General features: G+C 34.9%; 1 protein-coding gene across 2 annotated transcripts in view; it reads right to left on the bottom strand.

Moving 5' to 3' along the window:
• Positions 1 to 2,004: 2,004 nt before the first annotated feature.
• Positions 2,005 to 16,934, bottom strand: part of LOC131849068 (RNA-binding protein Musashi homolog 2-like) — a 144,440-nt gene continuing 129,510 nt past the window's right edge. Inside the window, exons 2-4 of one of the 2 annotated variants that reach the window (XM_059199053.1) lie at positions 10,216 to 10,358; positions 7,476 to 7,690; positions 2,005 to 3,432 (exon numbers count right to left, since the gene is read on the bottom strand). In XM_059199053.1, coding sequence (XP_059055036.1) covers positions 2,713 to 3,432; positions 7,476 to 7,690; positions 10,216 to 10,358 — 1,078 coding nt within the window. In that variant the 3' untranslated portion in view covers positions 2,005 to 2,712. The remainder of the gene's footprint in view (positions 3,433 to 7,475; positions 7,691 to 10,215; positions 10,359 to 16,934) is intronic. The other variant, XM_059199054.1, reaches the window with a different exon arrangement.

The raw sequence follows: 16,934 nt of genomic DNA, 5'->3' as shown, positions 1-16,934 counted from the left end.
CTGGCGCCCAACGTGGCACGACTGGCGCCCAACGTGGAACAAAACGACCAAAGGTCGTTTTTGTCAATACTGACATGTTAAAACATTTTGGGTTTCAGGCAAAAACAGGCGGCGACAAGTCTACAGCGGCTAATATTTAGCTTATTGTCTTACACACGAAGTGTTAGTTTGCATTCCCTTATCACTAACTAATTATGATTACTCTAAAATCGTTCATTGCTGTCGTTCAGATTAAATTCGTAATAGCTGCGGGTACGTAGAAACTAACACAAATACGCTTTTCAGAATGAAAATAATTAAATTCTGCAGAACTGGAATGACAAACAATAATATTAATCTTAGGACAATTCACACAGCGTCCTCTAGACCCAAAATTAAGCTAGCTAAAGCTTGAACTGTTACAAATACAGAGATACATATTTTTTCATAAATACATACATATTATACATAGAAAACTGGGTGTTTTCTATGTATAATATGTATGTATTTACCGACACAAACAATCATACTCATGAATACAAATGTTCGTGCCGTGCGAGAATCGATCTAGCGACGCGAAGTAAGGCGTGCGGTGTGCTAAACCGCTAAATCACCGAGGCGGTCAAATATCTGTCCTACCCCCTGGTAGTAAGAACTACAGGTACATCAAAGAAAAACCATAGACTAATTGATTTGACATTCCAGTATACAAATTTCCTACGCCTCATCCTTCAAATCTATCATCCATAAACAATGATGAATCATTATAAAATCAAATATAATGCCACCAAATTGAAAATACTCCGAACGACAGCATTGAAACCACATAATAATAACTACATAAGTCATACATATAATACTATAATGAGATTGCTTTTGCGTAGTTAGATATGTATATAAAAAATGAGCTGAGATGGTGCGGTAGACGACTGGTGATGGGCATAGTGTAGCAATTTAAGGCGAACGGTAAACTGGACAGTCTATTTAGTGGTAAATGGTCACCATCAATACATGAACGGTAATACGGACGTAATTTGACGCCCGTTTTACCACTTATGCGTTGCTATTCCCTTGGACTACACTGGGTAGGCTTGCCAACTTTTTTTACAAAGTATATTCAGGTCTGGAAAGAATATCGAAACAGTATTTTAGAAAAATGTATAGCTAAGTGTTAAATATATATCTTTTACATCTTCTCGCAAAACTTTACAATATTATTTATTACTGAAAAACTCTTTCAGTAAATGCTGAAAACAGTATTTTGTATACTTTATTTTAAATCAACAGTAAAAAGTATAAATTAGTGAAAAACAGTATAGTTGGCAACCCTAATGCTGGGACACACGCGTCCATCCTTATGCTTTGAAATCAAAATATATAAAGAAAATAGGAGGTAATATAGTTCCAACTTAAAAAGATTTTAAGTTATACATTTTTAAACCTTATTTATCAAATTGCGAAAACATCTTTGTCCTTTATTTTTTTATATAGGTGTTATTTTAAAGTCACTACTTGATTTATTTATATTATTTTGTTTAATTCCGTTATAATTAACATGTGAGACAAATATTCGGTGTGGAAACCTGACCAGTGCTACGACCTTCTCCAGTGACGATCAAATTCCGACCGTTATCGAGTGTACACTCTAGTCGCCGTTTGGTCGCCGATGAGTCAACACTGGGCTTCCGAGCTGTACCCAAACTCTATTCAACGCCTGTTGATGCCTCGTTCAGAGGCCAAACACGTGTCGGGATATGGGTGTAGACTCAATAACGGTCGGGAGTTTGATCGTCACTGGAGAAGGTCGTAGCGCTGGTCAGGTTTCCACACTGAATATTTGTAGTATCACATGTTAATTGTAGTGGAATTAAACAAAATCATATAAATCCATCAAGTAGAAATATCTTTGTCCTTTTCTAACAAAATATTTCCTCTATTTCAAGAATAGAGACAACAATTTTATACTTAAAATAGATTTGTTAATTCAATTATTTTATTAATACAATAGTAGTGTAAGAATAGGAAAAATATAAAAGGTATTAAACAAACCAAACACAATTATGAAATATCGACTCTAAATTTAAACATTTAAAGTTGATTCTCCAAAATTTCAAAACTAATATATTACATATTGAAAGTACGAAGTTGCGAATCGATTACCTCCTCTTCCGCAAGTACTGAATTTACAAGTAAACATATGCAGGATGATTTGGCACAAAATGGAATCGACATTGCAAATGCGACCTTATTGGCAAGACGAGAGAGCATTGTTTATATCGTCGCAAATGCACGCCGATTCCTGATTCGATGGGAAATGATGGCACAAATGAGTGGGGGAGTATGGCGCATCACCGGCCGTCCGTTGCCGCAATGTCACTTACTATATAAAAAATACAGAGCCGTATGATCTTAGATAAATAAGTTAATATATTGCCATTTACGTGCACTATGCTACACAAATCCAACACTTTCCATCTCACAAACTAAACAATCTGAGATCATCTTAAATTTATTTTCCAAAAAACACGCTCGCGCGCCGCGTATTGCTCATACGAATCGACTTAACCTAACGAGTGAGCCGACTTATCTTAAGAATACTGCATCCTCCGGTGGCCGAACGGGCGAGATAAGACCCTACACGAAAAAAATTATATAGGAACCATCGTACGAAATCATAGCTGAACCTAACCTCTGTAGGCGGGTGGGGTTATCCATTCGATATCGCGTCAGCGCTTAGATGTACATGGGCAGGCTGTACATCGCGCCCCAGTCGACGCCCTGGAAGGAGGACATGTCGACCCCCGCGAGCGAGTACGCCGCCCCGAACTGGGGCAGGGCGGGGGCGGGGGCCGGCGTGGGGGGCGCCACCAGCGCGGCGGCGGCGGTGGCGGCCGGCAGCGCGTACGGCGCGTAGCGGTACGCGTGGGCCCCCACCGCGGGCACGCCCCCCACGCCGCCCACCCCCGCGACCCCCCCGACCCCCCCGCCGACCCCCGCCGCGTACACGAGCCCGCGCCCGGGCCGCAGCACGAGCCTCTTGCCGAGCGCGAGCGGCGCCGCCGCCACGGCCTCCTTGGGCTGCGCGCGCTTACACTCCACCTTCTTATTCTTAATCGTATGGAAGTGAATATCACATACGCGCTCGACGGCCTCCTCCGAGTGGAAGGTCACGAATCCGAATCCCCTGTGCCGCTTCGTCTGCTGGTCCATCAGCATCACGGCGTCCTCGACGAGGCCGAACTGCGAGAAGTAGGCGCGGACCTCCTCGGCGGAGGTGTCCTGGCCGACGCCCCCCACGAAGATCTTCTTCGTTTTGGCGGGGCGGGGGGCCGACTTGGGGGTGGCGTGCTTGGGGTCGATGCGCTTCCCGTCGAGCGTGTGGACCGGCACGGCCAGCACCTTGTCCACGGAGGCGGCCTCCTGGAATGTGATGAAGCCGAAGCCGCGCGACCTCTGCGCGCGGCCACCGCTTTATTTAATCGTTTTAATTTATTATTATGGTTTGGGACAGGGCTACCCAACCTTTTTTATATTCGAGTAACTTTCATACTAGACTCCACTGATGATAAATTGACTCATCAAAAGTGACTCTACAATAGACCTATGGGACCGTTCAAGTATTACGTAAGCAGATTTATTACAATTATTTACCCCCCCCCTCATCCCCCTTGTCAGCAAAACTCTTACCCCCTCCCCCCATACTTACGTAAACATTTTTCAATTAATGTATCGTTTTTTTAGCAAAAACAATGTGAGGGTTGCCACTCGTGTAAAAAAGTAAATACCTACCGATAACGTAATCATCATCTAGACTCCCCCACCCCCATGTCATCTAAAATAAGCAAAGTAAAAACACCCCAGCCCCCATAGTGCTTACGTAATACTTGAACGGCCTCTATATGGATAAATTTATTTTGGTTTATTCACTATATTTTTTTTAAACATCCCTACAAATTGGCTCATGCCATGCCGAGACTAACTGTAGCTAAATTAAGTATAATCAGTTAATCACATAATTTACACTATTGTTTATAAATAAATAAACTAGCTACTCGTCCCCCCGGCTTCGCTCGGGTGTACATGTATTATGTATATAAACCTTCCTCTAGAATCACTATCTATTAAAAAAACCGCTTCAAAATCCGTTGGGTAGTTTTAAATATTTAAGCATACATAAGGACAGACAGCGACAGCGACCTTGTTTTATACTATAATAATGATAATTATATATCCATACAAATATTGGTAACTAAATAAGCTTTTATTACTACTTTTTCACATTTTGGAAACTTATCAAAAAATAAACCAAGCCTGTTTCTAACAAAATTCAAAATTAAAAAATCATTTATAAAAGTAGGACATTTTAGCCGCTTATGAACGTTATTTTTTTACATTATATTTTGAAATGCTGTTGACTTGTAAGTTTTTATGACCAGTGTTTTTCAATCCTTTTGATTTCGCGACCCCTTTACAGGTTTAAATATTCTGTCGACCCCCTTGTGTCATAGAAAACCAACGAATTATTTAATTAAAAGCATACGTTTTAATATACGTTAAAATTAAAATACATTAGTTAGGTATTCAATGCGTGCATGGCAATAGTTGTTCATGCACCGGATTTTCATTTAATGTTAGACATAGACACCTATATAAATACATTTTTTTTTTAATTTCAAAAATCATATTTATGATCTTTTAGTCTTCTAGGTTAACGTGATATCTAATTCAAATTCAAAAATCATTTATTCATGTAGTACATTTTAGCCGCTTATGAACGTTAAGTTTTTACATTATAATTTTTCCCTACCGTCCAGTTCAGTATATAGATCCAATTGAGAAGAACTGGCACGAAACTAAATTGAATTACTTTGTTTTAAACATATTCAGTAATGAATGTTTCGTCCTTATCTATTTAAGATCGCTAAAAAGATAGAAAATCATTAACATGTACTTAAACATATTTAAAACAACAGAATTTTGATTAAAATTTCAATACAATACAATAATTCACATGGATTATAAGTTTTTATGATGCCTGGCTTCAAAGACTTGCTGACAAGAGACGGAAGCGTCACCTAGGCGGCTCAGTACAGACTACTGCCAGTAGTTTCCCTTGTCGGGCCTGTGGTAGGCCATGCCGCTCTCGCATTGGTTTATGCAGCCACGGAAAGAGCTGTTCACGGACCATCATGCTATAAATTGTCTATAAGAGACGCATAGGCCATAGACAATTATTGTTTCTTGATGAAAATAGATATGTATTGCTATATCATAGATCTATAGGACATACAGCTTAATTACTTGCTCATTCTTTTTAGCAGTGTTGCAATATACAAAAAATACAGAAACCTTACTAACTAGTAGTGGTATTAAAAAAAATCTACAATTTTAGCTACTATTCTCTATGTCTATAAGGTTAGAATTCCTAAAATGGTTATTTTAACATGGCAACACTAACCTAATAGTTTTGAGCTACCTACCATAGATTATAGAGAATTGGATTTAACATTCTATCTAATACCGAATAATTTCTATATGTTAGTGATTCTAGCATGCCAATATTGTCTATACCAATTTTAATGTACCATAAATACTTTATTCCAACCATAGACCAAACTATAGTGTGCGAACAGCGTGTGGTGTCATAGACTAAACGTAACTATAAACCTAAACTGTGTTATGGGTATTACATAATATTTAATCTAAATTAATATTAATAATTAATATAAATACATCGACGGTCTCGGTGGTCTAGCGGATGAACACACCGCCTTACTTCCGATGGTCGCGGGTTCGATTCCTCACACGTCACAAACATTTACATTTGTAATCATGAGTTTTATAGTTTGTATCGGTCTGAGTGTTTTCTATATATATTATGTACATATATACGAAAAAAATCTATGTATTTGTATCAGTTGTCTACTACCCGTAACAGAAGCTTTAGCTAGCTGAACTTGGGTCTAGATGGAAGGAAGATTATTATTATTATAAAAATATATATCATCATCATCTCGGCCCGGAAGACGTCCACTGCTGGACAAAGGCCTCCCCCAAAGATCTCCACGACAATCGGTCCTGCGCTGCTCGCATCCAATGCCTTCCAGCGATCTTGACCAGATCGTCGGTCCACGTTGCTGGAGGCCTTCCCACGCTGCGTCTTCCGGACCGCAGTCACCACTCGAGGACTTTACTGACTCAACGGCCATCTGTCCTATGAATTATGTGCACTTCCCATTGCTACTTGCATTGCAATTCTTACATACAATACATAGATATATAGTTTTTGTTAATACATACATAATATACTAAATAGCAATTTCTTCATTTAATATTGTCTATATATGTAATCACCTAAATAAATAATAAATATTAGGAAACTGTAAAACTAGCTTAGTTTTAATACTAATAAACATTCCAGAAACCGTTAAATAAACAGTTAGTTAAGATATTTAAATTAACCACTACAATTACAATAAAAAAAAATATTACACGGTCACCCATCCAAAAAGTGGCCACACTAAAAGCTTGCTTAACCTGATTAATACAAACTATGCCTATGACACCGGAGCGCCGCTGCTTGCACATTTACATCTACCTACAAGTTCATAGACCTATAAACCATAATGTATATACACTGACCATACGCGACATCCTCGCTTCACTTGCCTATCTGTCTCAAAAAAACGTCGTTAAAACACTTGCAAAGATTATTGACGTGGTTTAGGGTGTTACCATTAACAGGGAAGGTGTAAAAAGTAAAAAAAATACACGATAGTCTTGCAGTAGTAGAAAACAGTGGATATTAATGTGTCACCTACACATTGTTTATAAATACTTACTAACATTACAAATGCGAAAGTAATTCTGGTTATCTGTCTTTCACAATAAAACTACTGAACAGATTTAAATGAAATTTGGTACACAAAGGGGAGATAAAAGTTGTATGGAGGTATCATCACTTTAAAAAGCAAAACCATCTCATGGTAATCGTTTTTTTTTAATGGTGATAATGGAATGGTGCACTCGCCTGCACTAACGGTTTACGCAGGTGGGGCACCAGTGGAGGATGATAAAATGAGCATGTGGTCAGGTCAGTTAGCACATCGTGAGAAATTTACCAAGAAATTTTTACCATGGTTTCCAGGGGGAACCGCGTGTGAACCACTGGTGCTGCCAACCAACCGTCAGCGCGCGCCAGTGTAAACCGTTAGCGCAGGCGGGTGCACCATTACATTATCATCCATAAAAAAAATAGTACCCTGGGGAAAATGGGATTGTTAGTAATGTGGACTGATGATCTTATTATCTCAGGTTGACCTCCACGCAGTTACCCCTGGAAACCATCATGATAAATTCTTGGTAAATTTAACATTATGTGCCCACTGACCTATCCTGCTCATCTTATCATCCTCCACTGGTGCTACCGTAAACCGTCAGCGCAGGCGGGTGCACCATTCCATTATCATCCATAAAACAATTCCTCATCCCCTCACCTGCGTCACAGGATCCTTCATGATCAGCACATCCGTGACGGGACCAAACATCGCGAAGTATTCCCTCAGCTTCTCCGAGCTGGTCTGCCAACTGAGCCCGCCCACGAACAGCTTGCTCGGAGACGGCGAGGTGGTGCCCGATGCGGCCGCGATGGCAGGTGCCGCCACCGGGGTGGAGCGCCCCGACGACGGGGACGCCTCTGTGGGATGATAATCTGATATAATATTGAGCTGTCCTCGCACACAATTAATTGGGGTGAAGATATAATAATGTGCCTACACTTGTAATATTTTTGTCAACACTCAACACTCTTCCTTTAGTACTCCTCGCAAATCACAAACATTTGTATTCATGAGTATGATTGTTTGTATCGGTCTGGGTGTTTTCTATGTACAATATGTATTTACAAAGAAAATCTATGTATTTATTTATTCTTTTGCACACAAAACTGTATGTTGGATTTAATGCCTGATGGCATTCTCTACCAGTCAACAGTCGCATTGATGGCCAGAGATAATACGGTGTACTTTAATAATTAATATATAAAGAAAAACAAATATAGATAAATACTAATATTATATATATGTATGTATTTGTATCAGTTGTCTAGTACACATAATACAAGCTTTAGCTAGTTTGGGTGGTGCTTTGTAAATTCTCCTGAGATTACTATTATTATCACTGCAAACACTTAGAGGCCTATGCTTGTTAGCAAACAGATTATAGATATATACTAGCTATTAACAGAGGCTTTGTCTGTGTGCAATGAAACTTTCTTTTATTAAAATAAACATAAAATCTAAAATAAAAGTAGCCTAAGTCACTCCTTATTACTTCAGCTACCTACCTGCCAAAAAATGTCCCTTCAAAATCGGTCCAGTCATTTCAGAGATTAGCCGGAACAAACAGACAGACAGACAAACATTGTAAAAATGTTATTTTGGCGTATGTAGCATATTTATATTCATATGCATGTAGTAAAAAATGTTTATTTCAATATTACTAACAGACACTACAATTTTATTTATATGTATAGAGTATAGATTATTGTATGAATAATTTTCTCACATATTCCCCCACATTTGTTTAGAATAGAATAGAATAGAAAATCATTTATTCAAATAAACTTAATTTAAGCACTTTTGAATAGTCATAACAATTTGTTTTTTAATCTACCACTCGTTCAGAAAGCTGTCTCATCACAAGAAGAAAGAGCAAGAAACTTGTGTGTTGCTCTTTTAAATAATCCTTGTAAGTTTACATTTACAAGTCGAAATGTTTAGAATAAACACTACTTAATAGATTTCCCTGATATTGATCTCACAGTTAGATTCTTAAATCATTTGATGTATAGTACAGTTAGTATAAAAAAAAATTGTAGATTAACAGGACCACAGTTACTGCTGTAAATTTGTAATGTTAACAGTAAATTAAGGCTTTTACTATTATTATTATTACAGTTACTGCGGGATATAATATAGAAAATGGAATTAATAATTAAACATTAGAAAAAAAAAAATTAAACTACTTAACAAACAATAATAGTAAAAAATAGATATAATAATAATAAATTTATAGTATAATATAGTAATATGAATGAACAGGCATGTAAAAAAAAAAAATGTATGTACAGAAATAAAGGCTTCTTTATCTTTATTATTACAGTTAGTATAGTTACTTATAGAGAGATAGGACAATATTAATTCCCATTTTTGTTTAATTTATTTTTGGAGTTTTGGCTATCCAGTGCTATGTGACCTGTAACACTCTGACCTGTATAGATCTATTGTGTTTATTCCCATAAATGACTTAATATTTTAAATTTGCATTCATGAGTATGATTGTTTGTCAGTCTGGGTGTTTTCTATGTACAATATGTACTTACAAAAAATATATGTATTTGTATCAGTTGTCTAATACACATAATACAAGCTTTAGCTAGCTTAACTTGGGTCTAGATGGCACTGTGTGAATTAATAAGAATGAGTCAAAGCACAGATAATATTACATACTCAAAGCAATGTTTTCTTTTACAAAAACTACTAAATATATGAAAAACAAATAATAGTTTTTAAAAAAATCACAAGCAATTTATTAACCACAATTTATGTAATAAAATTTCATTTTATCAAACCTAGAATCCTATCACCATTTGCTTCCAAACTATGCAGATATTGTTGATATAAAAAAGCTGAGAATTCCATCTTTCCAACACACAAAGTTAGGAAAAAAAATTCAAACTTTTGCTTATTTATCAATCAAGAAAGGCTATCATATAAAATATTTCAATAAAATGAAAAAGTTAAACAATAGATTAGAAAATTTTTATTCCAATAAATTTATTTTTTAAACTTGTGTAGCCATTTTGTTTAGCCTACCACTCATATATATTCAGGCATAAAGGACAAGAAACTTTGCTCTTTTTCTATTGAGCAATTATATTTATTAATAAAATTTAATGTGAGTCTGTACTCAATATTAATTAATAAAATTTAATGTGAATAAGACTCACATTAAATTTACAACTAAACATCAAGATATTAAATACAAAATGGAGATTAAATTTTATAGGTATCACTGTAGTTGTCCATTGATTGTTGTTAACTTTTAAATTATATCCACAGTATATTGTTAACTGAACAAAGTTTAAAAACTTTATAATTTCATGTTTTACAATAACAAAATTAATTATATTTTAACATTTTCCCTCCAATAAATAAAAAAAAAGTAGAGACTTACTAATCTGTTGTACAGCCATCTGTTGCTGCTGGTGGGCGGCGGCGGCTGCATGAGCGGCTGCCGCCTGCGCGCTCAACACGTGCGCCGTCAGCTCGCCGCCGACCAGCCCTCCGTCCAGCACTTCCACTCCGCCCAGGGCTCCACTGGAATACAATCCCATCATTGTCACAATCAATCGTCAACTGATCGGAATAACTTAAATTTAGTTGACGCAACGCGATTTCAAGTTAACGCTTTCACCGAATCCGTGACGCTTGAGCGGGAATCAATGAAAACAAAACACGGCTTTTTTCTTTTTCTGTTTCTGCAACCGCAATAGCCAGTTGCATAAATGAACGAAAATTTTATGATGTTTTATGGTTTTTAAATTAGGAAACAACATTTATTAATTACATTTCGAATATAGCGATCATTTTGTGGTATAAATAACGATTCATTACAAGACTTGCAATATGAATGTATTGAATTTGAATCAAAATTTAAATATTTAATTCTAATTGGTCAATATACAATTAAGTTAGGTCAGTCATACAAATTAATTTCAGCAATCAAGAGACACCTGTCAATCAAATGTCACTTGTCAATTACCATGTCACTTGTTTTTAATTACGATAGATAAAGAACATTAAAAAACATCCAGACATGGCTGTATGGGCGCAGTTCATTTTGCCTTTCCTTTAAAGGATAAACAAAAACAAAAAAAAAAAACTATAGAACGTAATCATGTTGGCGTCAAATTTTTTTTAAATTTAATTTGACGCGGTCATTTTTTTATGAAAATTAAGAAAAATTTCTGAATTATTATTATCGAGTATATCTATATATTTAGCCTGTTACTTATAATTCCCTTTATTACCACCATGATCACGGGTACATGGAAAAGAAATAAAATTATGGGCAGACATATTTGTCTTACTTCACATGTTTTAGTTCGTTGATAATATTTAAAGTAGCTCGATACTCATCTCGGCAAACTATTCTCACAGTATCTTCATATAAACGCAAGTAATTGACGATCAGGGTTATTGTTTTTGTTGAATGAACTCAATCACTGAACATTCACATACCTAATAAAGATATAGTTAGAATTTTTAGTCTTTATACAATTGTTTTCATATTTTGTGCGTTAATAGTTCAAAGTCTAATATTAAAATAAGCGTATATTTTTTTATTAATTATCTATATACATAAAAATAAATCCCTATTTCCCTTTGTCACGGCGTCACGCATGAACGGCTGGACTGATTTCGCAAATTCTTTTTTTGTTGTGTTTGTTATCGTCATAAAGTTATAATGACAAAAATAAAAAATTAAGAAAGTACCGCGGATTTTTTTAAGTAAGACAGGACAATATCGGTGCAGCTAGTATACAATATTAATTATAATAATATAAGTAAATATTATACAACACAAGCTCAAATTATAAATTATATGTATGCACCCCGATGAATTTTGTATTTCACTTGACCCCACAAGAACGTGTTGTTGCATTAGGGTCAACGTATAGTTAATAAAGGGTTGTGTAACGACATTAAACTCTGGACTACCACAGAGCCCTCTGATATTAAATAAATAACATAACCAGTGATGTTGTATTTGTATGAAAATATGAATATGAAAGAATATTTTATATAAAGTAAATATTAAAAAAATATATAATTTAATTATAATTAATAATTTCATGGAGATTAACAAAATGAAACAATAGTGCCGTCTACTTTCGATACGGCGCCATCTATTCTTTTTGCATAGGGATAAATGACCTTGTGGTTCACCTGTTAGTAAGTGATACCGCCTGCCATAAGCACGGTACGCCAGGGCAAAAATGTAAATACGTCGTAGGCGTTTTAAAGAGGAATAAGCTTTTACCATGAAGCTTTCAATATCGTAGCGGTTCGAAAATACCATTGCTCTAAGGTGTAACCACAATGTGGATGTATGTGGCAAAAAATAAATGAAATTACGGTAATTTCATTTATCAGGATGGTATTGTAATTTCTGGTTTAAATTTTCTATAAACTCTTTAATTAAATAGAAACATAACTATTCGTCTACATCGAATATATATATTGTCTTGTTTGAATAAATTTTTTAATAATAGAGAAAAGCCAGGTAGTTATATATCAAATAAAACAACATCCAATCTTCATTTAAAGAAGCGAACAAACCGTTCTCTATGGATTTACACATATAATTCTCCTGAAACAGAACTCATTTTTGTCTCGTACCGTTCAGCTGCCAGCTGATTGAAACAGATCCCGAGTTGCGCATTTCAATTTTCAATTGAATGTCTCTATCCCGTTCCAATGTCTGCTGTCCTTTTCTAACGCAGTTGATTTCCGGCAGTTGTCCTTTTCTGTTAGGGAGGGCACAGCAGGGTGAGAGTGCAAACCTCTCGCCGCGTTATGGGCTCCTGGTATTCAGGCGCGGTTTCAACCTTCAAATATTTGACTTCGTTTGTCATTCTATTCAATATTTCTTCGGATAGAATTTTGCGTAAAGAGGTTATTTATGTAGGCAACTTTTGTAGAACAATTGAATAATATATACTTTTACTAGCTATACCCGCAGTTTTACTCAGGTGAAATTTATAGAATATGTAATTCTGAAATATAAGCTATTACTGTATAGATTCATCAAAATCCGTTCAGTAGTTTTTGCATAAAACAGTAACAAACATCCATCTATCCATCCATTCTCACAAACATTCGTATTAATAAAGAAAATAATTTGAATTTTACATGTTTATTACATTATACTGATTAAAAGAATAACATTTATTTGATTAATGACTGATTTAATATTATTGCATATTTATATTTGACCCAAAAATTAGTGCTTGTTGGTAGTTTGTATTCACACGTTTCGACTTGTAAATGTAAACTTACAAGGATTATTTAAAAGAGCAACACACAAGTTTCTTGCTCTTTCTTCTTGTGATGAGACAGCTTTCCGAACGAGTGGTAGATAAATAACAAATTGTTATGACTATTCAAAAGTGCTTAAATTAAGTTTATTTGAATAAATGATTTTCTATTCTATTCTATAACATAAAATGTGTCTGCAAATTGAGTTTATTGCCAATTCTTCTACTTCAGTCGAGAAAAAACTCAACCAGCCGAACTGAACTGTAGGGAGAGCGATAAAAATATGATTTAACCAATAGTGTACTTACTAAAGGAATTATTAAACTTCTAAATCACATTACTAATTTAGTTAAACTGGTTGCGAGTAGGTTGCATTAGCCGTGGTAACAAGTTGGTTGTAGTAACGTTGAGGGAGGTAAAACCTTTATTTACCACACAATTATTTGTGTTAAAATTCGAACTCGTTTAATATCCGGATCCTAATTATCTTGTAAACTTATCACTTAGAGTTCTGAAATAAATGAAAACTTCGAGTGTCAATTGAAATATTTCGAACAAGTTTCCAGGGCCGGTAAACAATATTATAATAAATCTAATTAATCTGTGAGACAGCCGTAGATGAAGCCATTGTCATGTTGGATTTGTTTGCTCTGCGAAATCTCGTCAGAAATAGACATAGAAATAATATTTATTCAAGTAAACTTAAATAAGTAACTCTGGATTTAAATAAGTAACTGGAGCTTGTGTTATGTACAAGACAACTGATATAAATACTTTATTTGTTTATAAATACATACATAATCTACATAGAAAACACCCAGACCGATACAAACAATCATACTCATACAAATACAAATGTTTGCGCCATACGAGGAATCGAATCCCCAACTAACGGAAGTAAAGCGGTGTGCTAAACCGCTAGAGTATCGAGGCCGTTATTAGAAATTGAAATAGAAATAGAAATAATCTTTATTCAAATAAACTCATTACAAGCACTTTTGAATAGTCATATGAGAATCAAAATTCTACCACTCATTCGGAATGCAGATTCATCACAAGAAGAATGAGCAAGAAACTTGTGTGTTGCTTTTTTTAATAGATGTTTTTTTTTATATACATAATTACAGTATAACAAGTAAGAGGCATGCGATAATCAACATAGAAGTCGCTACGCACTCATTATTAATGTTATTAATGTAATCAAAGATAATATCTTTTTTCTGCAGATTTATAACAGTGCTATAAAACGATTCAGTTTGTTAAAAGTTTTTTAGTGCTATAAAAACATTATTAATCGTTAACAAATTCTTCAAAGAAGAATTTTATAGTAAGCTTTTTTTTTGCGCGAACAAACTGCCAAATAGCAAAGTTAACTTAAGTAAATGAACAGTTTAGTAATTTAAACTGAAAATTCGACTAAATATTGCTGAACTAATTTCGACTTGCGTAAATGACCAAACCAGACCACGTAGGTTAAGTTATTTTGTTTTAATATTTTTTAGATAAAATTTTCTCAATTTTAAACTGACTAGAAAACCAAGTGAATGTGTTTTTGTAAAGCTAGTTTGTTGATATAATGTAGTATGTATTGTAAAACTGTTGCTGATTACTCGATAAAGCTTTTTATTGGACAGGCGAACAGCTGATAGGCCACCTGGTGATAACTGTACCGACCAATACGTGCAACATACTTGACTATAAATTTATTTTGAGTCTTATAAAAAGTATCTATATATTAATATATGTAGCAAAAACTTTGTATACCTTTTTACGAAAATTGCACGTCCGTTGCACATTTTGCACACATTTCGTTTATATAGAGGAGTGCAGAATACTAATCTTTTTTTAATCTTGTGTTGAAAATACATTAAATCAGTATAAAAAAAATTACACGTACTACCATGTATACACGTGTTTATTAAAGATATTTTTTATTATTTTCGAATTTTGACCATTGGGCCACCACTATTACGTGTGCTGAAGATGCAAGCTATCATTTCTTATTTTAATTAAATGTAATAATCATTATAAGTCACGATTACTACAACTGTAATATTATATTATCTGTGCTACAACGTTTAATTAAATTAAGTTCCAAGACTTACGAATTGCAAATTACAGAAACCAAAACACCTGAGCCAATCCCCGTGAGCCGGGATTTACGTAGAAATTAAACGAATTATCATACTGTTTGCTTACATAATCTTCTTAAACTTATGATGGATGTACGTCATAAATACATTTCTTTTATAAAACTCTCCAACTATAAATCAGGGCAAGCGCAATTTATCTTTGCCTGTACATAAAAATGCTCCATTCATACCATGTCCTACTTTCCCTTTGATGGCTCTGGACTCTGGACAATCTGCATTTTTGCAATTGAAAACATCGTTGGTTGATTCCAGCATTTTTTAATATTAAAATACGTTTCCAAATGTTGTTACTACAACTTATTTATTTATTTAAACAACTGAATATTTAATATTTTGATTCTGATTACACTTTGGTAGTTTGATTTCAAACATATTTTGGCTTAAAAATATTACTTCATTTAGATATTGTCATTACAGTTTTTTCGGACTGCTCTAACGCTGTTACCGCAGCTGGCATTTAAAGCTTTATCGGACACGGGAAGAGTGCAGATAGCACTCAAAATCCGCGGAAGGACTTATGGAGCGGCTAAAGGCCAACTCCCGCTTGACGGATAAGACTTTAGTCTAAGAGCACCGCTCGGGTTCAAACCTCGGCTCAGGCCATCGTAAATTCGATCACCGTTTGAATTAGACGGGGGATCGATCGGAGGGGATACACAGTTACAATCAAGGGTTATAGGTGAGTTTTAGTACCATTCGTTAGGTGGTGACAGCAGTAGGGGGCGTATGTTCATATTAATGTATTACAATGGACGCGTAATCCCTTTAAGGGATATTGTCATTTACCCTTAATGCCAGTGGGGTAACAAATGATTTATGTAAATAAAAAGCCCTGGACAAGTCACACAACATCTCGTCAAAAGCTAAGTTATAGCTTGTATAACACACTAGATAATTAATATAAATACTTATAGTTTTTTTGCAAATACATACGTAATACAAATAGAAAACACACCGATACAAACAATCATACATGAATACAAATAGTTGGACCGTGCGAGGAATCGAACCCGCGACTATCGGAAGTAAACCGGTGTGCTAAACCGCTAAATATCGTAATATAAACAAAAGCTAAGATCTAAGAGCAGATTTAAATTCATAACACTGACAATATTATCTGTTTGCACAATAATATAGTGTTTTTATGCTGATAGTCCCATACCCACAAGTGTCTCTTCTTCTGATGAGTTTGCGTTCTAAATGAGTGGTAGAATCAAAAGAATATGACTGTTCCAAAGTGCTTATACTTATTATGTTTAATTTTATTCTTTATCGCAAACAACCCCTGTTACACACACCCCTAGCACATATCATACAAAATAACAGTAATATTTTATATTATTATTATTATTACTTTATCGCAGGATGCGTTAAAAATCTTTGAATTACACACACCCCTTGTATACTATAACATATATAACAGTCCTATTGTATCATTATCTATTATTATTATTAAAATCTGTTGCGTTGTTTGATCTAAGCGAACAGGCAAAGAACTAACTTCATTTTATATTATATAAAGATATATATAGTTAATAGTTAATTTTCTTCCTTCATACGTTAAAGTACTTTGCATACCCTTAAATATCCATTTCAACTTTAAGTTATGACTCATCACGAGAAGACTGAGCAAGAAACTTGCGTGTAACTATAAAGCATACGTAGGTTGAAGTACTCTTTAGTTTTATATATATAAGGA

The sequence above is a fragment of the Achroia grisella genome, unplaced genomic scaffold (genome assembly GCF_030625045.1).
Source record: "Achroia grisella isolate CSIRO2021 unplaced genomic scaffold, CSIRO_AGI_Agris_v1 utg633, whole genome shotgun sequence".
In the NCBI taxonomy this organism is placed as follows: Eukaryota; Metazoa; Arthropoda; class Insecta; order Lepidoptera; family Pyralidae; genus Achroia; species Achroia grisella.
This window is presented reverse-complemented; position numbering and strand designations above follow the sequence as displayed.